This window comes from Oryza sativa, chromosome 7, assembly GCF_034140825.1.
Source record: "Oryza sativa Japonica Group chromosome 7, ASM3414082v1".
In the NCBI taxonomy this organism is placed as follows: Eukaryota; Viridiplantae; Streptophyta; class Magnoliopsida; order Poales; family Poaceae; genus Oryza; species Oryza sativa.
The window spans coordinates 21,440,286-21,465,356 of record NC_089041.1 but is presented as its reverse complement, the minus strand read 5'-3'; the positions used below and the strand labels follow the sequence as shown (position 1 = coordinate 21,465,356).

At 46.5% G+C, this 25,071-nt stretch overlaps 2 protein-coding genes and 1 pseudogene across 6 annotated transcripts; all 3 read left to right on the top strand.

The window, feature by feature from the left end:
- Positions 1-2,097: 2,097 nt before the first annotated feature.
- LOC9266571 (uncharacterized) lies at positions 2,098-4,469 on the top strand. Its single transcript, XM_015791918.2, has one exon. It carries the CDS (start codon positions 2,099-2,101, stop codon positions 3,200-3,202), a length of 1,104 nt encoding a protein of 367 aa, XP_015647404.1. The 5' UTR covers position 2,098; the 3' UTR covers positions 3,203-4,469.
- A 7,219-nt stretch (positions 4,470-11,688) lies between these two features.
- Positions 11,689-14,346, top strand: LOC4343487 (glucan endo-1,3-beta-glucosidase GIV). 5 transcript variants are annotated; one of them, XM_015792068.3, is made up of 5 exons: positions 11,689-11,898; positions 11,984-12,163; positions 12,269-13,564; positions 13,731-13,985; positions 14,143-14,346. In XM_015792068.3, the coding sequence occupies exons 2-5, from the start codon at positions 12,091-12,093 to the stop codon at positions 14,178-14,180; spliced, it is 1,662 nt and encodes a 553-aa protein (XP_015647554.1). In that variant the 5' UTR covers positions 11,689-11,898; positions 11,984-12,090; the 3' UTR covers positions 14,181-14,346. The 5 variants fall into 5 exon arrangements, with proteins under 5 accessions (XP_015647554.1, XP_015647555.1, XP_025882880.1 ...); XM_015792069.3 differs by having other exon boundaries at positions 11,730-11,892; XM_026027095.2 differs by having other exon boundaries at positions 11,730-11,892; positions 11,984-13,564.
- A 481-nt stretch (positions 14,347-14,827) lies between these two features.
- On the top strand, positions 14,828-24,783 carry LOC107281634 (glucan endo-1,3-beta-glucosidase 13-like; annotated as a pseudogene).
- Positions 24,784-25,071: the final 288 nt, after the last annotated feature.

Sequence of the window (25,071 nt, the reverse complement as noted above, 5' to 3'; positions counted from 1 at the left end):
AAAAGGAAGCTCTTGCTCCCGAGTCAAAGAGCAATTCAAAGCGACGCGACGGCCATTCACTTGACTCCAACAACCGGCCGGCACCATCCCCCTCGCTCTAAGCTTTTCAAGCAAAAACTCAGGGCCGTTGTTTCATTTGCCTTGCTCGCAATCACCGCGCAGCTCAATGCAGAGACCCTGTGCGATGCTTCAACTGCGCACGCTCCGGGCATAAGGCCCGCAATTGCAGCGCGCGGGTGCCCACGCTGCGTTGCGCCGTCACGCGACGCTCGCCTCTTCCATATCCGCCGTCGCACCCGTCGCAACGGCCGTCGTGCCCCAGTTCCAGCTTGCCTTTACGCCCCCCTCGACACCACTCTAGGCCACCAACACCACCATGCAACCTTCCTCCGCCTCCGCGCCCCACCACCAAAGCAGCAATGGCTCTCCTGGGTGACCCAAGAACGCGCCCCCTCGACGACGACTGCATCATCCTGTCTTCGTTTGTTCTCCAGGAAGAACGTCGTGAATGGGAGACCACGGCGGCAGTCACCTGGGCAATGCGAGCACCAGCGGCCATGACAGCCAAAGACGTGGAGAACGCCATCAAGGAGGAGTTTCGTCTTCACTCTGGCGACGTTGAGGTCACCCACCACCACCCCGAAGCCTACCTCATCAAGTTCTCCCGGCGCAGCCACTGTGCCGATGCTCTTTGGAAGGGCTTCGTCAAACGGCGAGGGATTGAAGTCCACTTCATCAAGTGGAGATGTCTAAAGGACGCGATGGGCGCGGCTCTCATGTTTCGTGTCAAGCTCTTCCTGGACGGCGTCCCCCGACATGCCTGGCAGCCGGAAATCGTCGACAAGATCGTCGCGCGGCGTTGCGGTGTGGAGAAAATCGAGACTAACTTGGTTCACCCAAGCCACACGCGCTACATTAGCTTGTGGGCTTGGACCTCCAACCCGAGCCTCATCCCTTGACGTGTTTGGCTCACCTTCACCAGGCGCACGCAGGACGCTGACGCCGACTCGGTGGTGGTCACGGAGTCGCCACCGGACCACTGGCAGTACGGGGCCAAGTACCCGGTGCTCATCTACGTCGAGGAGATCCATGACTACACCACGGCAACGATTGACCTCTCCAACCCTGACGCGGCGTGTGAGCCGACCAAGCGCCAGCTGTCGGCTTGGCACCTTGGCGTGGTTGATGGCGAGCAGCCGCCCCCACGCGCCTTCGATGGACCGCACCCTCTGCCGCCGCGCACTCAAGACAGGGAGGAAGACGAACGCCGCAATGATGAATGCGGCTGCGATCGCACGCGTGGTGTCGACCGTGACCGCGAGCGCGGAAATAGTCGCCGAAATGAAGGGAGGCGGTACAATGACGACCACCCGGACGAGCTGCGAGGCCAGGGCTGGAGACGCCATGATCGCGATGACGACCGTGACGGCCGCGACGGCGGCGACACGCGTGGTGGCAACAGTTCAAGGCGCGCGGGGCTGAACGGCGTGCGACACCGCACGTGCTCGCCAAGGAGAAGGGACTCCGTAGGCGGGAACTGCTATGGCAGACGACACCATGAAGGGGCACGCGATCCGGTGGAAGCAGCTGAACCTCTGGCGCCGGTGTCCGAGGCTAAACGTGCTGACCGCGAGGTAAGTAAGCTGAAGGTTCTTTACCACTTCAAGTTAACCTCGTTGCAATGGAAGGTGAAGGCACTCACAGAGAAAAATGTCCGCGACATCAATGACATATCCTTTGACTTTGCCTCACTCTTCGGCAAGCTCAAACTGGGGGCAGGGGGGATGAAGGCTGGTCCAAAGGGCACTCTACCAAGACGGAGCACACCATTCCTGCGAGCCGAGCTTTTTGGCGCATCAAGCAAGCTGCCCAGCGGCCGCCGTCCATCCGTGAGGTCGACGACGCCCTCCGTCGATGGGAAGAAAATGGGGAAGCGGCCCTCGTCGTTCCATCACCGCTGGCATCACGAGGTGCTTCTCCAACCGTCGTTGGCGACAACTTGCCGCTCACGGTAGACAAAGGTGAATTCTCCGATCCGGCTTCGGCATATTTGGCTCTTGTAAATGCAGCGGCACAGGGCGATAAGGAACATGGAGACATGGTTGCGGCTGCGGTGCATGGTGCTGATGCGGTGCACGATACTGTTGCTGTGGCACATGATGCCGCTGCGGCGCGTGATGAAGCGGCTGTTGTGGCAGCCGCTGCAGCACTGGCGGATGATGTGGAACGCGGCACGGCGGCATGCGGCACTGCAGTGCATGATGTGGAACGCGGCACTGCTGCCGCGCACGACGTCGCGGTGGATGCTGCCGCGGCGCACGACGTAGCGATGGAGGCTGCCGCGGCGCACGACGTCGCTGTGGCGGACGACGACACCGCAGACAAGGAGCAGGATGAGGCGGCTGCAGCGGCAACGGCGGTTGCTGTTGCGCACGACGTTGCTATGGTGCACGACGACACCACGTCCAAGGCGCAGGTTGAGGTGGCTGCAGCGGCAGCTATGGCGACCGCTACGGTTCAGGATGATGAGGCCGTCGCGGACAAGGGAGAGGCGCCGGTGGAGGACGCAGAGGACGAAGCGGCAAGTGGCGACATGACAACTATGCCGCACGATAGAGTGGCCGTGGTGACCCGCTCTGCTGTTTTGCTGCCGGGCGACATGGACCACGCTGCGCTAGATGACATGGCTGTGGTGATTCCCCCTGCCGCGATGCTACTGCAAGACGGGGAGCAGGCTCCTACCACCCCAACATCTCCAGTTGTGCCGTCCACGCCGACCATCAGAGCTGCTGTCGACGGCGCCATGAGCGTGCTGTTCAAGCCATTGGAACCAGCGCTTCTCACCATTCCACTCGAAGAACAACAGGTGCAACAGAATGAAGTGCAGGCCGAGGATGGTGCCAGGCGGAGCGCCAGACTCGCCATGAAACCTCTCGCCGGCATCCCGATGGTCGTAAAGGCACAAATCAATGTCTGTCGCCAAATGGGTTTCCTTCCAGTAGGAGGAGTCCTCACTAACCAAACACTTGCTGACTACAAGGCGATGTTCAACACGCCCCTACCGCAGGATGCGATCGACGCACTCAACACCCTCTTCAACCTCAACAACGAACACATGCAAGAAAGAGATGAAGCGATGGCAGCCTACTTGGGGCCGGTGGACGCAGAGGCTGTCATGGGTGAGGTGGTCAGGGCAACCTAGACCCATGCCAAGAAGCATGGATCGTCCGTCCTGAAGTGTCTTTTGTTTCCCTCATGTGCGAAAACTACAAATGCCTACCGACGCTGGTTAATTCTGCAAATGTCGTCTTAATCCCGAAAAAAGAAGGTGCAGAGTGCATCGCGGACTACCGACCGATCAGCCTCATCCACGGAGTAGTAAAGCTCATCTCTAAGACCCTGGCCAACAGGCTACAGCCTTTCATGAACTCCGTCGTCAGCCATGCTCAGAGTGCTTTCATTAAAAAGAGAAGCATCCATGACAACTTCATGTACGTCCGTAACCTGGCGAGAAAATTCCACCAGACGAGAAAGCCCAGTCTCCTGCTCAAGCTCGACATTACAAAGGCATTCGACACAGTCCGTTGGGACTACCTACTTGATCTTATGCAGCAGAAAGGCTTCCCTACGAGATGGAGAGATTGGATAACAAATATTCTCAGGAGTTCTTCTTCGCGGGTGCTTCTCAATGGAGCCCCTGGCCCTCCTATAAGACATGGGCGTGGGCTCAGACAAGGCGATCCTCTATCCCCCCTCCTATTCGTCTTGGCCATTGACCCCCTACACCTTCTCCTCGAAAAAGCGACAAGCGAGGGGCTGCTAACTAAACTCAACGGACGAGCTGCGCGGCTAAGAACCTCCTTATACGCCGATGACGCTGCGATCTTCATCTACCCCTCGGTCCAGGACATGACCAACCTCGCGCAAATCCTGACCCACTTTGGTGAGATCATGGGTCTTAACACAAACTTGGCCAAGAGCCAAATTGTGCCAATTCGCTGCGAAAACATAAATTTGCAGAACATCACCGAAATCTTCCCAGCACAAGTCACCCATTTCCCGATGAAATACTTGGGTCTCCCACTCGCTCTCTCCAAGCTCAAAAAGGTGCACGTTCAACCCCTTCTTGACAAGTGTCGAAAAAAATGGCTCCATGGCAAGGCAAACTTTTGAACGCAGCTGGTCGCATGGCCCTCACGAAATCAGTGCTGACAGCCCAACCAATCTATCATATGACGGCACTAAAGCTACCGGATGGCACTCTGGAAGCCATCGATAAAACCAGACGAAAATTCCTATGGGCTGGAGGAGAAGACATCTCAGGGGGAAAATGCAAGGTTAATTGGGAAAGCATGTGTAGACCCAAAGAGTTGGGAGGGCTTGGCGTCCTGGACCTCTTCAAGTTTGCAAGAGCCCTTAGACTGCGATGGCTTTGGTTTGAATGGACTGCGCCAGAAAGGCCTTGGACAGGCACCATTGTCCCTTGCGATCAGCTAGACAAAGACCTCTTCGCAGCAGCAACCACTATAACTATTGGAGATGGGAGGACGGCGAACTTCTGGCACTCCCACTGGATTGAAGGCAAATCGCCAAAAAGCATCGCTCCGGCAATTTTCGCCGCTTCAAAAAGGAAGAACAGAACAGTTCGAGAAGCTCTGACTTCCAATTCCTGGATCAGAGACATTAACCTCCTACATCTCACATCCGGTGACCACCTTCGGCAATACATTGAGCTGTGGACCCTCATTCACAACAGAGCCCCCTGGGACAACAGCGTGACACCATCACCTGGAAACTAACTCTCATCGGGGAGTACACCACGAAATCAGCGTACAGACTTCAGTTCTTGGGGGCAGCAAAATCCTTTTTCAACGAGACGATCTGGAAATGTTGGGCGCCGCCAAAATGCAAGTTCTTCGCATGGTTGGTTATGCAAAACCAGGTGTGGACGGCTGATCGACTCCAAAAACGAGGCTGGAGAAACCAACAGTATTGCCCACTTTGCCACACTACATTGGAAACGGCAGTCCATCTCCTCGCTCACTGCAGATTCTCCCAACGCATCTGGCTGGATATCCAAAGATGGACTGGTCTTAATCTCAACATTCACAACTGGGACAGATGTGCCTCCGTGGAGGATTGGTGGTATCTACTCATGCACAGTCGGCAAAATCCGACCAAGGCCGTCAAGACCCTAATCATCCTCATCTCCTGGGAACTATGGTGCACGAATCTTTTGACACAATGGCAGCCCGCCAACGGCGGTGGTCAACAAAATAAAAGGAGAAGTGGCTACGTGGGTCCTTGCAGGGGCATCTAGTCTGAGTGCGTTTACTACTCTGGGAGGAATCCCGTAGAGTCCCCCCCCTCTATCTGTTGTAGGGCCATGTAAATATCAGTCATGTTTTTTTACTTTCCTGCTCTATCAATATATACGAGGCAAAGCTTTTGCCTTCTTTTCAAAAAAAAAAAAACCCTGCTGTTGCACATTTCAGAGAATGAAAGAAATACATGTACGCCACACTCGTGCAGCAATGGACCGAAAACACACAGCTGCCGCAGCTTGTCATCTTATAAGCTACAACCTAAATTTGAGTTTTCAGACAAAATTTCGAGTTACTCTAGATGTTTTTCTTTATTCATCGCTTCCTGTTTTTAGGCCGTTGGCTTGTAAACCGATGAAAGTAGGAGTATAAAAGTCTGCTCTAAAATCATTTCTGGTTATTCCGTTCATTTTTCTCAGCTTTTAAACCTACATTGTCTGCAATTGAGCGGAGCTCGACATCTACGAGGACGATGGCGCATTGGGAACCGGATCCTCTGACTTAGAGTAACCAAAGTCAGAGGGACATCCAATGCCGCTGCACCGTTCGTTTTCCATCAGACGGACCTGAGCGATTGCAGCAGAAAGACCAGCTAGATCTCAGCCCACGTGGCTCACAAGCAGGCTTGCTCTCGCCTCTTGGCCGCCTCACTCGCCACAGATGCCGCTGCCGGCGGCAGCCTGCACCTTCCGAAGGAGAGAATTGTAACCAAGGAGCCAGTTCTCCCCCATTGCAAACTGCTCTAGCTCTGCTGGTCAACCATGCCACCTTTTAGGTGAAACCCCCTCCGCAGCTGTGGAAGAATTTGTTGTCGTGAAAGATGTAGCGAGTGAGCGAGCGATCCTTGAACACCTTAACAACAACAATAATAAGCAAAATCGCAAATCGGGATGGCATTGTATAATCTTACTCAATTCAAAATTCTAAATTCATATTGATTGTACAGAACAGAAGAGCGAGCAAACGTATATGGACTAGCCTAGGACAAAATCTGTATACATATGTTCAGCCTCAGTCTCACATGTTCAATTCAGTAACACCAACACATTCTAATACCAAGAACAGGAGCAGGCCAGCAGCCTCAAATGTTTAGCTTTCTTTTGCATACATATTGATTGGCATCAATTTCACATTCTCATATTCACACAATAGTGAGTCTCAAATTGACACAAATATTCAATCATCATATTCAGTGTTGAATCACAATCTCAATTCATATATCAATTTAGATTCTCAATCTCATCTTCTCGAGCTGCTGCTGTAACCCTCATCTGGAAGGCAGAGGTGGTCATGTTAGTGTCAGCAACCTGAAGAACACCAAGCCAGTTGCTGAACAACTCAGTCCTCATGAGAATGTAACTCTCGCTCCTAAGCGTTCTAGACTTATTAACCAAAGGTATTTGGGGCCAGATTGGGCCGTGTAATGTGGGCCTCGTACCTGTTGATTAGCTGGCAATAGTTGGTAAGGGAGAGAGAGAGAGGAATACAAATACTGTAAGACTTGTAAGATACAACTATCCTAGAGATCAATCTATCGGAGGCGAATTGGCAGCGGCGGCGATACGGTCTCGTTGATCGTATCGAACAATTCCTCTGTGTTCTTGTGTTCTTGCGTGAATAGCTCACAGTTAGCCTCCTCCAGAGACTGCAACATCGCCTCCCTCCCGTAGTGCTGTGGCTCATGGTAGTGCACTGCTGTAGATGGGGCCTAAGGGCTTGACAAGGCGGCCGCCAGCCATGGGGCAAGGTGAGAAAAGAGAGGAGAAAAGAGGCATCGTGAAGTCTTTGAGTGCTCGACTGGTGGTTGTGCACATGTGGGCCGAACTTTGTTGCCGTGGGCCGAGCTGATCGAGCCCGTTCGTTTCGGCTGAGCTCGCTAGCTTCCATCCGATGCGGATCGAGCGGACCAATGCGGCGGATCTAGTTCCGGCGCATTGGCGCAATGCGGGCACTGCGAAAGATCCAGCGTCCACCGGCCGGCATGATCTCCGTTGCTCGGGCCTCAGGTGGCCAGGTGCCACTGCCACAGATCGCTTAGTCCTCGTGACCTCGCCCATGTCCGTTGGCCATCGGCAGCGATCAGCACATCATCATCGAGAAGACGAGAACGCCAAGGCCAGACTCAATTGCCACGAAGATGGACTACTCCATGGTGACATCGTGGCCGCCGGCGACGGCAGCTTGCACGGAGAGGAAGAGGGTGAGCAAGGCGGCGCCGATGGAGGAGGAGGGAGGTGGCGGTGGCGTGTTCAGCGAGATGTGAGGCACCATACGCGTGAAATTGACTGTAGACGAAGATGTGGGTGTTTGGGGATTGATGGACGATGGGAGTGGAAACCATTTTAGGCTAAACCCGTTCTACCATCCAGTGCAAATCCATGGATATATCGAACCCATTTTGGGCCACAAAAGTTGCAACCAAATCTAAATCACTTGCATCTCTCAAGTATGAGTCTAATTCGATTATCGTCCCTCAATCGCAAAAAAGGAATATACAACATCTCTCAATTACTAATATCGGTTCATTTTGTGTCTCAAAACAGTTTGGATGGTGGTTTAGTCCTTCGTAGTTGGTTGCGGGCTCACATGTTAGTTCTGATGAGAAAGAAATAATAGAGATGGAGCTAGCCGAGGCAAGAGTAGGACGATGATGGATAAGGGATCCTTGCCTGCCCTCATTGGCGCCTAGCGCTGGAGCTATGACGCGAGGATTCTGCTGGCGTATGATGTGGCCACCATCGCTGTCCGTAGAATCCATCAAACCACCAAAGCCTCGGTGGCATCGCTTCCTACCATCCTCCTCCCATAGGCATAGCTTCATATATTTTGATCGATCTGTCGGAATTCATACGGTTCTGAGTTATTGTCTTCTTTTGAGGTTTAATTCAAAAAATTGCCAAGAATAGGATCAACATTTTAGCATTGATATTGAGTTATTAACCACCTGTTCTTGGCTGGCTGCTAATTCATCTTGCAGGTCGAGTTCAGCGCCAGGCGATTAGCCTGCTACCGACACGACGTGGCCCATGACGATGGTGGCCAAGAAGGGGAGGCGCATCACGGGAGGAATACGGCGACACATTGGTCATGGCGGCCCACCTCCGTTGTCACCTTACCGTGGATGGGATGGCGAACTCGCCGGCTCCCTCCCCTCTATCCTCTCCTCTCCTATGCTCACTTCCGTTGTCACCTTCCCGTAGATGGGTTGGCAAGCTCGAGCTCGCCGACCACCACTACCGTTGATTCCTCGTCAGGAGAAATAGGAAAAGAGGAGAGAGACAGAGAGGGTAGGGAAGGGGATGACCTATTTCACTGACAGTGGGGTCTATCATATTTTTTAGTTCTTTTTTGTTTGAAGTGCCACATAGACGCTACATCAATCCAAGATCTCCGTGAATACTGCATAGGGACTCGATTTACGGTAGTTTCAGAAGATAGGAGGTGCTCTATACCCGGCTCTACTATTAAGGGACGTGAATAAAACTCACGCATAATGAAGGGACCAAAAGTGGACCTTCTCCTTTTCTCGTCCACTCAAACCTCTTCGATATAATCCACGTACAACCTCAGCCCAGTCAAATTCATCCAAAGCCAACTCAAAAGGAGAATCAACACAAAAAAGAATACCATTCCCACCCAACGGACTTGTAGGCCTAGCAGCAGGGCAAGAGGAGGGATCCAGTGTTTGCCACAGCTTGCGGCCTAGGCTGCGTTTTCACTGGTTATCCCTGCGCATGCTTCCCAAACTATTAAACGGTATGTTTTTTAAAAAAAATTATATTAGAAAGTTGCTTTAAAAATTCATATTAATCGATTTTTCAAACTTAAAATACTTAATACTCAATTAATCACACGCTAATGATTCACCTTGATTTACGTATCTTTTCAATCTTCTCTTTTCCTCTCAACTCAAACTCGATCACTGTAATTTAGTGTGCAACAGGATGCCCATTATATCATGGAGCGGACGCCCATTTTTATCTTGGGAGCTGCCCGTTACCACTTTTACCAGATAAACGACAGGATCTTGCACCTTGATCTGGCCTAGTTGGCCTATGGCGAAATTCCTGCTTCACCACCTGCGTTGTGAGCCGATAGAACTATTATGGCTGACTCCCACGGCTCGCCGTGGGTAAGCATGTACCTCTTCCATATTTTTTAAGGAGAGTAAAATTTCGCATACTATAGACCTGTTAGGTTTCTTTTGTACAGCTTCAAATCCAAGACCTTTTGAAGCTTTGATCTAACTCTATGATTACATTGGTAATATTTGAATAAATCATTTTTTTATTAAATTGATGATATTTGAATAAATCATTTTGTTTCATTTTAGATGAAATTCAAAATTTTAAATCACTATACCTTAGCATACAAATTTCAAATCTATCGTGAATATGAGATCTGAAACTGTGCCGAACATGACCATCAAATATCTATATGAGAAAGCTCCCACATCTATCAAAAGATCTCTGCTAGTTGATTAGAAAAATAATATTATTGTGACTATTAGATTATATTAAAAATCCAACATGGGTCTTGGTTTCCTTGTGTGGTTGAAATATAATTTCTTATTAGAGGAACCGTCTCGTAGACGACATTATTGTGACATACTGCTACGGAATTTGTGGATGAATATATATGTTAAATATTATATAAACAATAAATGTTAAAATAATGCAAAAATGAAGTGAGGAAAATAATTTGACATACTTATATGTTGAGGTCTATAATATTATATTCTAGGTGATATATCTTACATGAGATTTAAGATATATAATAGTAATTTCTAGTAGATGATAATGTAGCATACTTGTACACTGAGTTTTACCTTCTAATAATTATTAATAGGTACCATCTATATTGAAGAAGTTTTATTTGGTGTTTCATAAATATTAATAGTATACTTGACTTGTCTAGGCTTTTTCCACACGAGGGCTGTGGAGTCTTCTGTAATATTTTCCAAGTCAAGTCGTTGGCTTTGTCCAAATTAACGATGGCCTGCACGCAGCACAAGGGTCAGGACGACGATATAGTATATCAGACACAAGTGGGCACAAGAGGAGCAGGAGGCTAAATAACAGAGGCACACATGCATGCATAGCTACTAGAATCCATACGCGACCATCAATGTTGTAGAGCGACAAGTTGTTTGGCGTTCTCCCCAGCTAGGAATATATATTGATACATATAGGCCGGTCAATATGCGTGGAATGCATGTAGAAAAATGTTGAAAATCGGTGGACAGACCAAACCGACAAATAAGTTAGGAATGCAGGATGTGACTGCCCTTGACACCCCATCATCAGAAGCTCCTTTGTTTGACCTATTAAACCACATCAATCTCAAACGGTGTTATCGTGTAGCATGTTATAAACTTCGTCTTGCTCTTTTCTCATTAAGATTTAGATTTTATCTCGGCTTGTATTAACACGCTATTAAAACTATTAACCGATGTGTTCCGTGTAAAAACTTTCTCTATAGAAGTTGCTTTAAAATATCAAATTTATCAATTTATCAAGTTTCTAATAGTTCAAACATAATTAATCATGTGCTAATGGTTTTCTTGATCATTTTATGTACGCCAACTTAATCTTCATCTTCATCAGTTTCGCCTATGGACGTGTCATGTTATCTTCCAACTGAAAATCTATAATTAATTGATCAATTTACCATTATAAAAATATATGTGGTGTAGCTGGGAGTTAGAACGGTGATCCATCTAGATGTAATGGTCCAAATCGATAGTAGAGTGATCCATATACAAATTTTTATGATGTTAGGCAACATACCTAGGCCAAGTCTAATTCCCAACTTTTTCTTCAAACTTTTAACTTTTCATCACATCAAAACTTTCCTACACACATAAACCTACAACTTTTTTCTTCAAACTTTTAATTTTAGTCTAACTTCTAATTTTGGCGTGGAACTAAACACAACCCTATTATAGTTGAAACTTGTGTCAAATTTTAGGATGATCCATGGCCCATGGTGTCACCTAGATATCTCCGCCTAAATATCGCAGAAAAAAAGCACGAAATTAAGAAAAGGAAAAACTAAAAAGGTTAATATATATCTATATATATATATATATATATATATATATATACATATATATATATATATATATATATATATGTATATATATATATACACACACACACACACACACATAAAAGGGTGAAGTGACATATACCATAGGAAAAAGTATGTAAATGTTTTTTCTTTTCTTTTTTTTTCATTATTAAAATGGGGGTTTATAAGAGAATCTCTAAATATATAATAAATGATGTGAGTGTGGAGATAATCTTTTTGCATACTGATATCTCCCCTCGGTCGGCAGGCTTGGTATCAATCTTGGGAGGGGAAAAATGACAAATTATCAGTTCAGTTGTGGCTATCACCATTGTCTGGCAATCATATATGTTATCCAAAGAGTATTATACTTCAATAGTTGAGATGTTATCCAAAGAGTATTATTCTTCGCGCCTGCTGCTGGCGCAGCCGCAACTTGGTTCTGTTCTGTCGGCACATGACACGAGCTGAGCTAGTGTTCCTGAAACTGAAAGATGTGAGGGTATATCATCTCAGAATTCTTTCGACTCTGCATTGGTGTGATCTTCCATTAATTTTACATCAAGTTTTTTTTTTCTCTATTCCAGAACGTATGGTAAACCCTCTTTGCTTGCTATAAATTCCCGTCATCGCGTCCCTGAATCCTCGCATTCAACGAACAACGACTACTCTTGACTCCACTCAGGAGCAGAGCATGGCAGTCAATCACAAACTCAGCGCCCTCCTCGTGGCCACGGCGTTGCCGCTGCTCCTTCTCTCCACTGCAGGTAATACGACGATTTGGAAACAAATTTTAGCTATACTTCTGGCTTCCGGTGAATGCAGATGGGCAGCAACTTCAGCGATGTTGATTTTCTTGCTCGTCAATGCAGATGCGGGCGAGATTGGGGTGTGCTACGGGAGGGATGCGAGCAATCTGATCGATCCGCCGGAAGTGGTGAAGCTTCTGAACGCGAACAGCATCACGATGGTGAGGATCTATGACACTGACCCGACGGTGCTCAACGCTCTCGCTAACACAGGCATCAAGGTGATGGTGATGCTACCTAACAAGGATCTTGCTTCCGCTGGTGCGGATGTGGGGAGCGCAACCAACTGGGTGAAGAACAACGTGGTGCCGTACCTCAACCAGGGCACGCTGATCAATGGCGTGGCCGTGGGAAACGAGGTGTTCAAACAACAACCTGAACTGACTGGTATGCTTGTCTCGGCCATGCAAAATGTGCAAATGGCGTTAGCGAACCTGAACCTGGCGGATGGCATAAAGGTGTCGACGCCGATTGCATTCGATGCACTCGATGTGTCGTTCCCGCCATCAGATGGGAGGTTCAAGGACAGCATCGCGCAGTCGGTGATGAAGCCCATGATCGACTTCTTGGTACGGACTGGCTCATACCTCTTGGTAAATCTTTACCCTATGTACGCTGCGGCGGATCCGTCGACCCACATCTCTATCGAGTACGCAACGTTCCGTCCTAATAGTGGTGTGCTCGACGAAAAAACCGGCATCATGTATTTCAGCCTCTTTGATGCTGAGCTCGATGCTGTTTACGCCGCAATAAGTAAAGTTTCCGGTGGTAGCTTGAGGGCATCATTGGCCCAAGGAGATCAAATGTTAGTTCAAGTTGCAGAAACAGGGCATTCCTCTGGAAATACATTTGGTGGGCCAGTGGTCGTTGAAGCTGACGCGGATTTGAATGCAATAGCTACAATACCCAATGCCAAAGCGTACAACAATGGTCTTATCAGACGTGTGCTCTCCGGATCCCCAGGTAAGCACGACGTCTCTGCCTACATCTTCTCTCTTTTCAACGAGAACTTGAAGCCTGGGCCAGCCACGGAGGGACACTTTGGCCTATTCTACCCAAACGGCCAGCAGGTGTATGAGGTCAACTTTCAAGGTGGTAGAAGTCCCTGTCCAACGAATGCAAGCTGGTGTGTGGCGAACCCGAATGTTGATAATGCGGCATTACAGAGAGCGTTGGACTGGGCGTGCAATAATGGCGCAGACTGCAGCGCTATCCAGCTGGGCAAAGCATGCTATGAGCCGAACACCTTAGTTGCACATGCATCTTACGCATTCAATGATTACTACCAACGCAAGGGCCAGGCTAGCGGCACGTGCAACTTCAATGGTGTCGCTTTCATCGTCTACAAGCCATCACCAAGTAAGTTTTTCAAATGTACATTCATATATATATATATATATATATATATATATATATATATATATATATATATATATATATATATATATATATATATATATATATATATATTGCGATCATATCCTCATTATGTGTTTATTATTTGAACTTATTTGGCGAGATATAGGCATCTGCGATCCGAACCCAAGTTGGTGCGTTGCGAAAGATAGTGTCGGGGAAGCACAACTACAGAATGCACTAGACTACGCGTGCGGTAGTTGTGCCGACTGCAGCGCCATACAGCGCGGTGCACAGTGCTTTAATCCGGACACCAAAGTGGCTCACGCAACCTATGCATTCAACGACTATTACCAGACAGCCGGTCGGGCCAGTGGCTCGTGTGACTTTGCCGGTGCCGCAACCATTGTCACACAACAACCAAGTGAGTTCATTCTCATTTTGTAATGTATTAGATTGGTACATTTCATACCACTAAAAATGTTCATTAAGAAAAAAATGCACACTTTTGTTTCAAGTAGTAAGTGATTTTTTAAAGGATAAATAGCTATCTTATTGGTGTCTGTTCAATTTATGTACAGAGATTGGAAACTGCCTACTCCCACCAAACAACGCTTGATCAGAACAAACTGTCTAGGAAGACCAAAAGCTAGCCTAGCTAGCTACCAAAGGCAGTGAGGATGGGATTAAAGAATAATTCCATATTCTTCTACAGAGAAAATAAGGATTAAACTTTTTGTATTTCCCGTTGGAAATTTTAAATAAATAAATGTACTGTTTGCTCCTGTTGAATGAAATTCCGCAGTTACTTGTTTCAGAAAAAATAAATGTACATCAAACTCCTTCAGCAACGGAAAACACAGCAGTGCAAATGTACTGATGTGTCCAAGGCGTTTCCCTTCAACAGTGTTAAGAAATTAGCAAAATTTATCATAGGATACGCAAAAAAATGTAATTGGCTGGGTGACACCGTGAAACGTGACACGGTTGATGGACACTAAAAAAAACATGTAACTGGCCGTAGGACACCGGTCACATTATTTTATTATTTTCGGATCAAAAGTGGTGGGATATTTTTCTAAATGCCCGGATTGACCTTCTCTTTCCTTCTTTTCCCCTCCCCACTGACTTCGTCGGGAACGGGCACAGCGGCCTCAGAGACGCGGCGAGGTCGTCGCGACGTGGTGCAGCGACACTGGCGGCCAGGGCGGTGTACTAGATCATGCGGCGGATCGAGGCCGAGGAGATCCGCCTCGACGCCGCGACATGGTGGTGATGAGCACCAAGCAAGAGATCGAGGAGCAGTGGGGGCTCTACGATGGGTTCGACCTCAAGGTGGAGTGCAAGCTCTGCATCCGTCACATCTGGTCGAAGGTGAGGAGCGCAGTGGGGGCTCCTGCACCTGCTCATCAACCCCAACAAGGCCAAGAAGCCTCTCCCTCCCATCTGGTCGAAGGTGCTCAGTTTCTTCACGAACCCGCACAAGCCGATGATCCTGGCGCTGTCGCGGCAAGACCCAAAAAAGAACATCACCACGCTGCTCAAGGCGTACGGCGAGAACCGCCATCTCCGGGAGCGTTCCAGGCGAAATCTTGGAAGGGGAAAAGAATGAAAGGGAAGGAGAAAAATAAGGAAAGGGAAGGGGCAATCTAATCATTTAGAAAAATATCTCACCTTTTTTTATCTGAAAATAATAAAATAATGTGACCGGTGTCCTACGGCCAATTACATGTTTTGTTAAGTGTCCATGAGCCATGTCAAGTTTTCGCGGTGTCTCCCGCCAATTGCACGTTTTTTGCGTGTCCTGTGACAAATTTTGCTGAAGAAATTAAGGCTTAGTTCGAATGTGCATTATACTTGGAGAAAATCCAAGAAATGCTATAGATAAGCGTACAATTCCAAGAAATGCCATCGACAAGTGCGAGTTCCATGAAATACCATCGTACAAGCGATTTCGTTCCCGAAATATCATCGCCGTTAAGGTTCCGTCCATCCCTCGCTGTTAAGTACACTGTTCATCCTATAACACTTAACGGAGGGTTAATAACCAAACCGTAAAGGCAATGGCATTTCTGGGACAAAGTATCTTGTATGGTTACATTTCATGGAACTTACACTTGTGAATGGTATTTCTTGGAATTGTGTGCTTGTTATTGGCATTTCCTGGATTTTCTCTTATAATCGAGCTTTTGGTTTGCACTCAAAACGAGGCAACCATTAACATATGAAAATTGAGTATTAATTATTAAAAAAATAAAATTTGGTTTATTTAATAAAATTTGAGGGGCTCTGATTATGGGCGCTCCTACCCAACCAATATAGCTTCTAGCCGCTACGAGTCTATGATCTCACCGCCATTATCTATTTGCATGTCTATGCTATATTATAGTCACCATGGTTACATTGTGGTATCCCCATCTCTATTTAAGAGAGTTGTCGGGTTACAGAGTCCGACTCTAACTTCATCCCCTAACACCTATTACAACTCTAAGTCCAACCGTAACTAAATATGACTAGTATATTGGGCACATTCTAAGAATAGTGCCAATAACTTGATTGAGCAAATTTTATATTTAAACCGAACGTGCCCTGGCGTGCTAAAGAATATTCAACGGTTGAGGCACTGTTGCTGAGGTACCAAATCATTCTTCGTGGACAGACACTCGTGAGGACAATTAATGGTATAATATTGCACACAATTGTTGCACTAAGCCACTAATGATGATTGGAAATTAATCTGTTGAGTCTTCCCCTTGACCCGAGGAAAAAGATGCATGGCTGATGACCTGTTGGCTTGCGTAAAGGCACGGGCACGTACCGCACTTCCAACTCTAGTGGAAAATGATCTGTTGCGTCAATTGTTCACGCCACGAGTTTTACTTATATGCATATACACGTATATTTATCCAACAATGTTTTTCAGGTTTATATATGTGGTTTAAATTATATATTTTTTCTAGAAAAAAGAGGAAGAAAATGATACAGTGCACTACTGCAGTAGAATTGGAAATATTGTTATTAGTTAGTATTAGTTGTCACTTGACCGGTATTCGGGCTTTTCCACACGAGTAGGCAAGATGTGGAAACTAGCAATTAATAATGACAAGTTTCTTGGTCCAACAAGTCGCCGCGTGCATATATAATTTGTCCCGAGCGAGGGGAAGTCCTGCACGCAGCAACGTGAGGGTCGATACAACGTACAAGTTGGACAATTAGGAGTTCATTAGGACTGGGAAGGTACAGGAGCACCTATGTGCACATCAATTTTTTTTGAAACACTGATGTGTGGGGCCGAGGGGCTCACTTATGTGTGGGCCCGAGGAGCTCACATGTCAGTGAACAGTACTGCAGACTACCTGCATCCTGTGCACATCCCTCACTTGTTTGTTTGGTCTGACGGATCTTCTGATTCTTGCATGTGTTGTTTGCTTTGAATCGTGGCTTCCTATTGTCCATATCACATCGAGCTAAGACTCCTCCAGATCTAAGATTTTTGGGCGTGGTATCCGTAGCTTCACAAATCCATTTATTCGATAACATTTGGATAAATTATTTTGTTCTTATTTTAAATTAAATTTTAAATTACCATAATTTAATATATACAAACATCAAATCTATCAAGAATCAAAGATCTGGAGCTGTGGTGGCTCTTTCTGGGAGTCCAGTCATCACATGATTCTACATTTATATCCTAGAAAAAAAATAATTTTATAGAATCTTTGAAATAAATGATTGATTTGTACCGATTTCTTTGAAATTCATATATGAAATGGGCAATTCAAGAAAAATATTAGAGGAAATTAAGTATTTTCTTCTTCTTATATCTTGAATTTATGTATTTTTCATGTGCGCCAATTAAAAGCTTGTCTTGAAATTTTCTTATGTTTTGATCCAATAAGCATGATATTACATCCCTACATTTTTTTACTATTCATGTATTTTCACAATTCTACGTTTCAAAGGATCAGATCTATAGAGTCTACCTATACCAAGTTGGATGATAACATATAAAATCATTCAAATTTCCCACCGTGCAATCAAGAACGAGCGACTGGGGATAAAAATCAGATGCACTGCTCGGCACTAGACGGGTCGAGTAGTGCATCTGTGACATCCAAACAGGAAACAGGACGTGTGTGATTTCCTGATAGGCCCATCTGCTCCTACACTTCACTCCTGGCATTCTAGCTCATTAATTAAGCAGTTCTAGCCGATTATGGCCTACTCGATCCTTTTGTCAGAAAAAAATAGTCAAACTTTTATGTTGCAAGTGCACGATTACTTAACAACCTATCTGCAACTGGTCCGACTCATCTTCATCAATCGTCACCACTGGAACGGCGCCCAGAGGGTGGTGAGCGAGGCAGGAGATCGAGCGAGGGGGCTAACCTCCATTTGGCCTTCCTGTCGATCGATGATGGTCTCCTCACCTCCAACGACGGGAAGAACGCAGCATCCGTACCGTGCAAAACGAATGCGGCGGCGACCTGCTTCGTGTTCCTTAGCGAATGCAATCGGAGTGGCAGCGTAAAAGAAAAATGATACGATATCTTTGCGCAAATTGTAACTTACTTTTTTTAAGGGATTAAGATTAATTTAAACTGGAAGAAAGTCGTGTGGATTCACTAGATTAGCTTGATAAACATGGTTTGATTTTTCTGGTTTTCGTCTTCAGTTTTGTGGGTTTTCTTTAGTTTTCGTGTTTTTTAAAAAAGGTTACGCTTTCGTTAGAAGGTTGTTTGGTTCTCTACCTAACCAAATCATCATTAGTAGGACCAAATCAACTGTCGATGCCTGTCCAGACACTATTAAAAATGATTTTTCATGGTGTCAATCTATAATTTTCGCTGGCGGTCGTACGTGAAAACCACAAGCAAAACCGTAACTAGGGGGTCGGGGGCTACGGACCGCTAGCGAAAACCGATTTTCCCTGGCGGCCACGCTAAGAGGTCCGCCATAAAAATAACACTATTTTTCGAGGCGGATCTCTTATGTTTCCGCCAGCAAAAACACAATTTTCACTAGCGCTAGGTAAAGAGGACCGCTAAAAAAAATTTTATGCCAATAAAATCCACCGCCCCCATCGACACCAAACTCGCCTCTCTTCTCCCTTGGTCTCTCCGCCTCTCTCACTTCTCCCTCGATCGGTCTCTCCTTCTCCCTTCTCCACCAACGCCGGCTGTCGTCACCACCAACGCTGCTGGATGCCATCTCATTCACCGCCGCCGCATCGGGAGCGGATCCGGCGCCGCCGTGCCTCAGGAGGATGGATCCGACGCCGCCTGGCCCAAGAGGGTGGATCCGCCGCTGCCAGGCCTCGGGAGCGGCGCGGGGAAGGGGACGGTAGCGGTGGCAGCTGTTCTCGGCGGATCCGGCGCCTCCTCCCTCCCCACCGGGGCCGTGAGGCGGCGATGACGAGAGGCGGGCGGCGGCACGGATCTGACGGGGGGAGGATGCGGGCGGTGGTGGCGGCGATGGCGACGGGAGGTGTGTGGCTGGGTCGCGGGCTACCGTCAGGAGAGCTTTGGCGCAAGGCTGGGTATGGATCTGTTCTCTCCCTCCCTCCCTCTTCTTGATCAGGCGGCAGAAGGGAGGTAGCCGCTGGTGGCGACAACAACAGAGCGGTGGCTGCTCGACCATTCCCCTCCCCTCCCTCTCCCAGATCTGGCTGGAGGGGAGGTGGCCGGCAAAGTTCCCCTGGCGAGCTCGTCCATGGCACACGGCGGCTAGGGTTCTTGGATTTGAATTTGGGGGGAAAAATGCTTGGGAGCTAGGATTGCTATATGTGAAATTTTTTTTGTGCATGTTCTTCTAGACGATGCAGATGCTTTGATTTGTATTTCATGATATGTGTAAATAATGTTTGATTTGTGGAAATGATGATTTGTATTTCATGTTTGAATTTGGTAATGAGCAGCCATATGCATATGCATGTGGTTTTGTGTCACATGAGGTTCATGTGTTTGAGAAATTGCAAACAAAATGGGATTTAGGGTGGGTGATATTGGGGATTGGGGATTTGTGATTGGATCTGGATTTTCATTTTTTTTACTCCAAAAAATGTTTTCACTGGCTGGTATCTTAATATTGCCATTAGCGAAATCCTATTTTTTATGGCGGCTGTCTTAACGTGGCCACTAGTGAAATCCTATTTTCGCTAGTGGCTGTCTTAGCTTGGCCGCCAGCGAAAATCAATTTTCGCTGGCGGCCGAGTGCCCGCCAGCACAAATGAATAATTTTCACTAGCCTTTGATCACTGGCGGTATAGCCGGCCACTAGCGAAAACCTATTTTGGCCGACAGTAAAAACAGTTTTAGAAGTAGTGAGAGCACCCGATAGGTTTTACCTGAAGAAAAGTAGAAGCACTAACACGGTGTCTTGCAAGGAGAAATCCAGTGCCCGTCGGCACCAGGCATAAAGCAAAGACTTACGCCTAGAGCTTCCATAGCCTACCAACCACAACAACCACTGCACACAGCCATAACGAGAGGAGGAAGGCATTATCATTGCCCAACAGGTCACACATACCCAACCCCATAAACGCACACCCATAAAGCAAATGCGAACACCGTCTCGAACGAATGCACATGAGCCACCACTATCGTCAGAAACCATGACGAAGGAGACTAGTGTTATCGTTGTCTAGCTCGTCACCCGACGCAGCAATTCTGACTTCACCTCGTCCCCCCACCATACCATACTATGGATGTGGCCACACTATAGCGACTCCCGCAATTAGACGTCAATAGCTGCCAAACACCACCAAGAAGCTCCGAGCTAGCCAAGCCCTCCTCTCCCCAAGAGAATATCAAAGGATTGGAACGGGTCGGCGACAGGAGCTCCTAAAGGAAGGAAGGTACAACTAGCTGGAGATGGCTTGACGTCCAACCAACACACTCCTGAGCTGACGTCTCAAGCCAGCACCAAACAACTATCAAACGGCCGAAGCCGACCAGATCCAACCACACCTCCATGTACAACTTCAACCAACTACGCTGTCGTTGCCACCCAAAACCACCAAACCCAAAACTCCATTTGATTTGACCTCAGGAGGCCAAATTGACACCACTGGCACTCCCTCACCTCGCCATTACTCCCAGTCCCACCTAGGGGCCTTAGGCTTCCACCTTGTGACCAATCGTCAGCCTTTCTACCACCACGCGCATGGCTCTAGCTTCCATGGGTAGCTTTACGTGAACCTGCGCTCGCTCAGCCTCTACGTCGGCGCCACCTACATCAACCGGCCACATGCCACCAGCCACTCCCGTGCTGGCGCAGCTACTACGCCACCACTGCCTGCATTGGCGCCACCTGCGTCTTCCCACTCCACCGCTATCTGGCCCACCGCCTACCGACGTCGATGTCCAGGCGGTGGAGGGGTGGAGCCCAACAGTCTAGGCGACAAGCCTGATCACCCCCCACAAGGAGTTGGGGGCCACTCTTCCATAAGAGAATTTATGCCATTAATTCAAAGTTTCAATCAGCCTTGATTTCGTTTCAATCAATTTTTTTTTCGGCCGCTGGTGTTGTAATAGGTGCTCGACTCGTCTGGGCTATTTCCCACACGGGTAGACAAACTGCCAAAAATAGCAATTAATGGTAAGGTTGTGGAATCATCTATAGTAGTCAAGTTGTTGGCTTTGTCCCGAATCCTGAGGAGGGGGTGGGGAAGCAACCATACAAGTGGGGAGCAAGAGGCACACATGCATATGATAACTTTTTAAGTTAATGATGCATATATAACTTGCTGTGTTCTTTTTCTACTTTCCTAGCTCATCTCTCTCGTTTTCCGTGCGCACGTTTTTCAAACTGCTAAACGATACATTTTTTATAAAAAAAAATCTATAAGAAAGTTGCTTTTAAAAAAACCATATTAATCTTTTCTTAAAAATTAGTAAATACTTAATTAATCGTAAGAAAGTGTGTCGCTCTGTTTTATGTGCGTAGGAGGTAAGTTTCCAACCTCACCTCTTCATCGAAGCATTAGAGCAGGTACAATAGCAGACTATAAGCCAGCTATAAACATATACCGAGGAGATAAAAGAATAGAGAGATAAGCAGCGGGCTATATGTTTGTAGCTAGCTGCAGCACGGGCTCCAATACACAGTGTGTGTATGATATGTGGGATCAGATACTAATAATGTAGTATATATTTATAGATAACTATTTTATAAGTCGGCTATTAAATTGATTATATATGATTTGAAGCTAGGTTGGCTATACTATTAAACTTGCTCTTAGTAAAGCGACCAGTACTAGTACTAATTGCTTGCAGGTTCTGCCCAGCTTGGACAGGCCGGTCAATGCGCATGCAATGCAAATGCTTGTAGAAAAATGTTGAAAGTTTGTAAAAAAAATGTTGAAAATTGATGGACTGATCGAATCCACGAGGGATGAATTTGGTTGGATGGATTAGATCGGAAATAGCCCATTAAGTTTTGCACGTGTTAATTTGTCTTGTGTTCAAGAGTTCAGATGGAATGGACAAGGGAAAAAAAAAAGGCTCCCGTGAAGACCTCTATTAATGCTTATATTGTGGGAATATAGGGAATAATTGATCAGTGATAATTAGTATGTTTTGTTTTTAAGAAATGCTTATATTGTGGGAATATAGGGAATAATTGATCAGTGATAATTAGTATGTTTTGTTTTTAAGAACTTCCTATGTTCCAAGTTTTTTTTGGTTTGCTTAATTCAAACTTCTTTTAAGTTCGATGAAAATAAATAAATATACTGCTTGCTCATCTCAGAATGCTGGCATGCGACTCACCAGTCACCACGGTGCGCGTGAGACCAGAGTATCCAGACACCTCCTCCAGTACTGCTCTGTCTCCCATGCAGGTAACCTACTGCAGCAGCACAAACATGTCAGAACCCACCAAAATATGTTTTTCCTGTTTGTATTCCGTCTATATCAAAATAACTTTTATCTATTTTCTTACTCATTCGTTAAAGACTTTATTTTAAGCAATTAATGCATTGAGATCTGATAAAGTCAAGACAAATGCCTTGAGACTTGATAAAGTTAAAATAAATGCATTCAAACTTGATAAATATGAGAAGAAATGCATCAAGATTTGATAACGTAAGGAACATTCTACTCTTAGAATTTGTATTTGTATGTATAACATAGGTAAAAGATAAAATTATTTTCCCCGCAAAAAAAAGATAAAATTATTTTGTGATAGAGATAGCATTCCCTCTACTTGATAATATTTATCGTTTTGGACAAGATTATTGTCAAACTTTAAACACTTTGACTATAAATAACATCTAAAATATTTGTCTTAGAAAATATGAAGACTATATATATATATATATATTAGTCTTAAAAAATACTTCAATAAAATGATATATTTATTAATATTTCTATATATATACATATTAAAAAATAGTGATCAAAGTTGGTTTTTTTTTGGAGATCATATCCTTGTCCAAACATCGATAAATACAATATTATCAGCCCGGACAGAGTAGTTGCTTAAATCTCTCTGTAAGGGGCCGAAGCTATGCTTATATGTGTTTTTAAGAAAATGTGTCAACCTTGACAAACACTTAAGTATGAAGCTAATGCAGCTGAGCGGCAAACTATTTCTTACTTCTCATTGCAGGTGCGGGCGAGGTTGGGGTGTGCTACAGGAGGGACATGAACAATTTGATTGAACCACTGGCCGTGGTGAATCTTCTCAACGCAAACGACATCACAATGGTGAGGATCGATCTACGGCACCAACTCGATGGTGTTGAATGCATTTTCCAATACAAGCATCAAAGTCATGGTAGCAATACCCAACAATGATCTGGCTTCTGTTGGCCAAGATCTGGGTAGCTCGACAAACTTGGTAAAGAACAATGTGGTGCTGTACCTCAACCAGGGCACACTGATCAATGGTGTGGCCATGGGGAATGAGGTGTTCATCCAACAACCAAACTTGACTGGGATGCTTGTGCCAGCCATGCAAAATGTGCAGATGGCATTGGTGAACCTGAACCTGGCAAAAGACATACATGTGTCCACACTGATTGCGTTCAATGCACTCGATGTGTCGTTTCCGCCATCTGATGGGAGATTTTAAAACTAACATTGTGCAATCGGTGATGAAGACCATGATCGACTTCTTGATACAAACCGGTTCATACCTACCTCTTGGTCAATCTCTTTCCTTTCTACGCTGCAGCAGATCCATCTAGCATCTCTATTGAGTACGCGACGTTCCATGACAATGGTGGTGTGCTTGACAAAAATACCTACAAGACGTACTTCAACCTCTTTGACACCGACCTCGACATTGTTTACGCCGCGATAAACAAAGTTTCTGGTGTGTCTGTCCTCGATGTGAAAGCTACGGAATCGAGGTACCCCTGGGGTATGAAGATACCCCCGTTAGCCGATGCAAACGTTGACTCATTGGCAAAGATAGCCAACGCCCAGGCGTAAAATAATGGCCTTGTTAAACGTGTAATGTCGAGTGCCCCTGGTATGCATGATGTATCTATTTACATCCTCTCTCTTTTCAACGAGAACTTGAAGAAAGGGTCAGACACAAAGGGCAACTTCAGCCTATTCTATCCAAATGGGATGAAGATGTACAACGTCGACTTCGATGGTGGCAATTCCTGTCCCACGAAGGCGAGTTGGTGTGTGGCCAAAGCAGGTGTTGGGCACATGGTGTTGTAGGCGGCATTAGACTATGCATGTAGTAAGGGTGCGGATTGCAGCACTATCCAGGTGGGCAAAACATGTTACCAGCCAAACACATTGGTCGCACATGCGTCTTATGCATTCAACGACTACTACCAGCGCAAGGGCCAAGCTAATCGTACTTGTTACTTCGAAAGCACCGCTTTGATTGTCCACAAGCCATCATCGAGTAATTTTCCACTCCCAATCTTTAAGATCAATGAGGTTTTTGGAATTTTGTATCATCATCGTGATTACATCCAACTGCATATTTTTTTATGGATTGTTTGCTGAGATATATGTAGGCATATGTGACCCAAACCTGAGTTGGTGCATTGCGAAACCAGAGGTTGGGGACACGCGGCTGCAAAAAACACTAGACTATGCATGTAGTACCTACGTGGATTGCAGCACTATCCAACATGGTGGACAGTGTTTTGATCCTGACACCAAGGCGGCGCCTCGACCTATGCATTCAATGACTATTACCAGACAGTTGGTCGAGAGAGTGGTTCATGTGATTTTAGTGGCACCGTGTAGCGCCCATTCCGTCGTGGCGCCTAGCGGGAAAATTATCTCTTAAAAACCCTAATTGCGAAATTTGTTTCTTTGCTTGTTGTCTAGTGCCCGTGCCATCTCAAGATCTCAAATCCCCGATCTATCGTCGAGTTCAATTCCGAATCCAAACCCTTCCAAATCAAATTCCTCCGCAAAAGTCTAGTTTGCCTCCCCCGGGGTCGATGGGCCGAATTTCTCTCGGCCCATCTCCCCCTCTCCCCCAGCCCTCTCCCCCCGGCGCGCTCCTTCTCTCTCTCTCCCTCCTCTCCC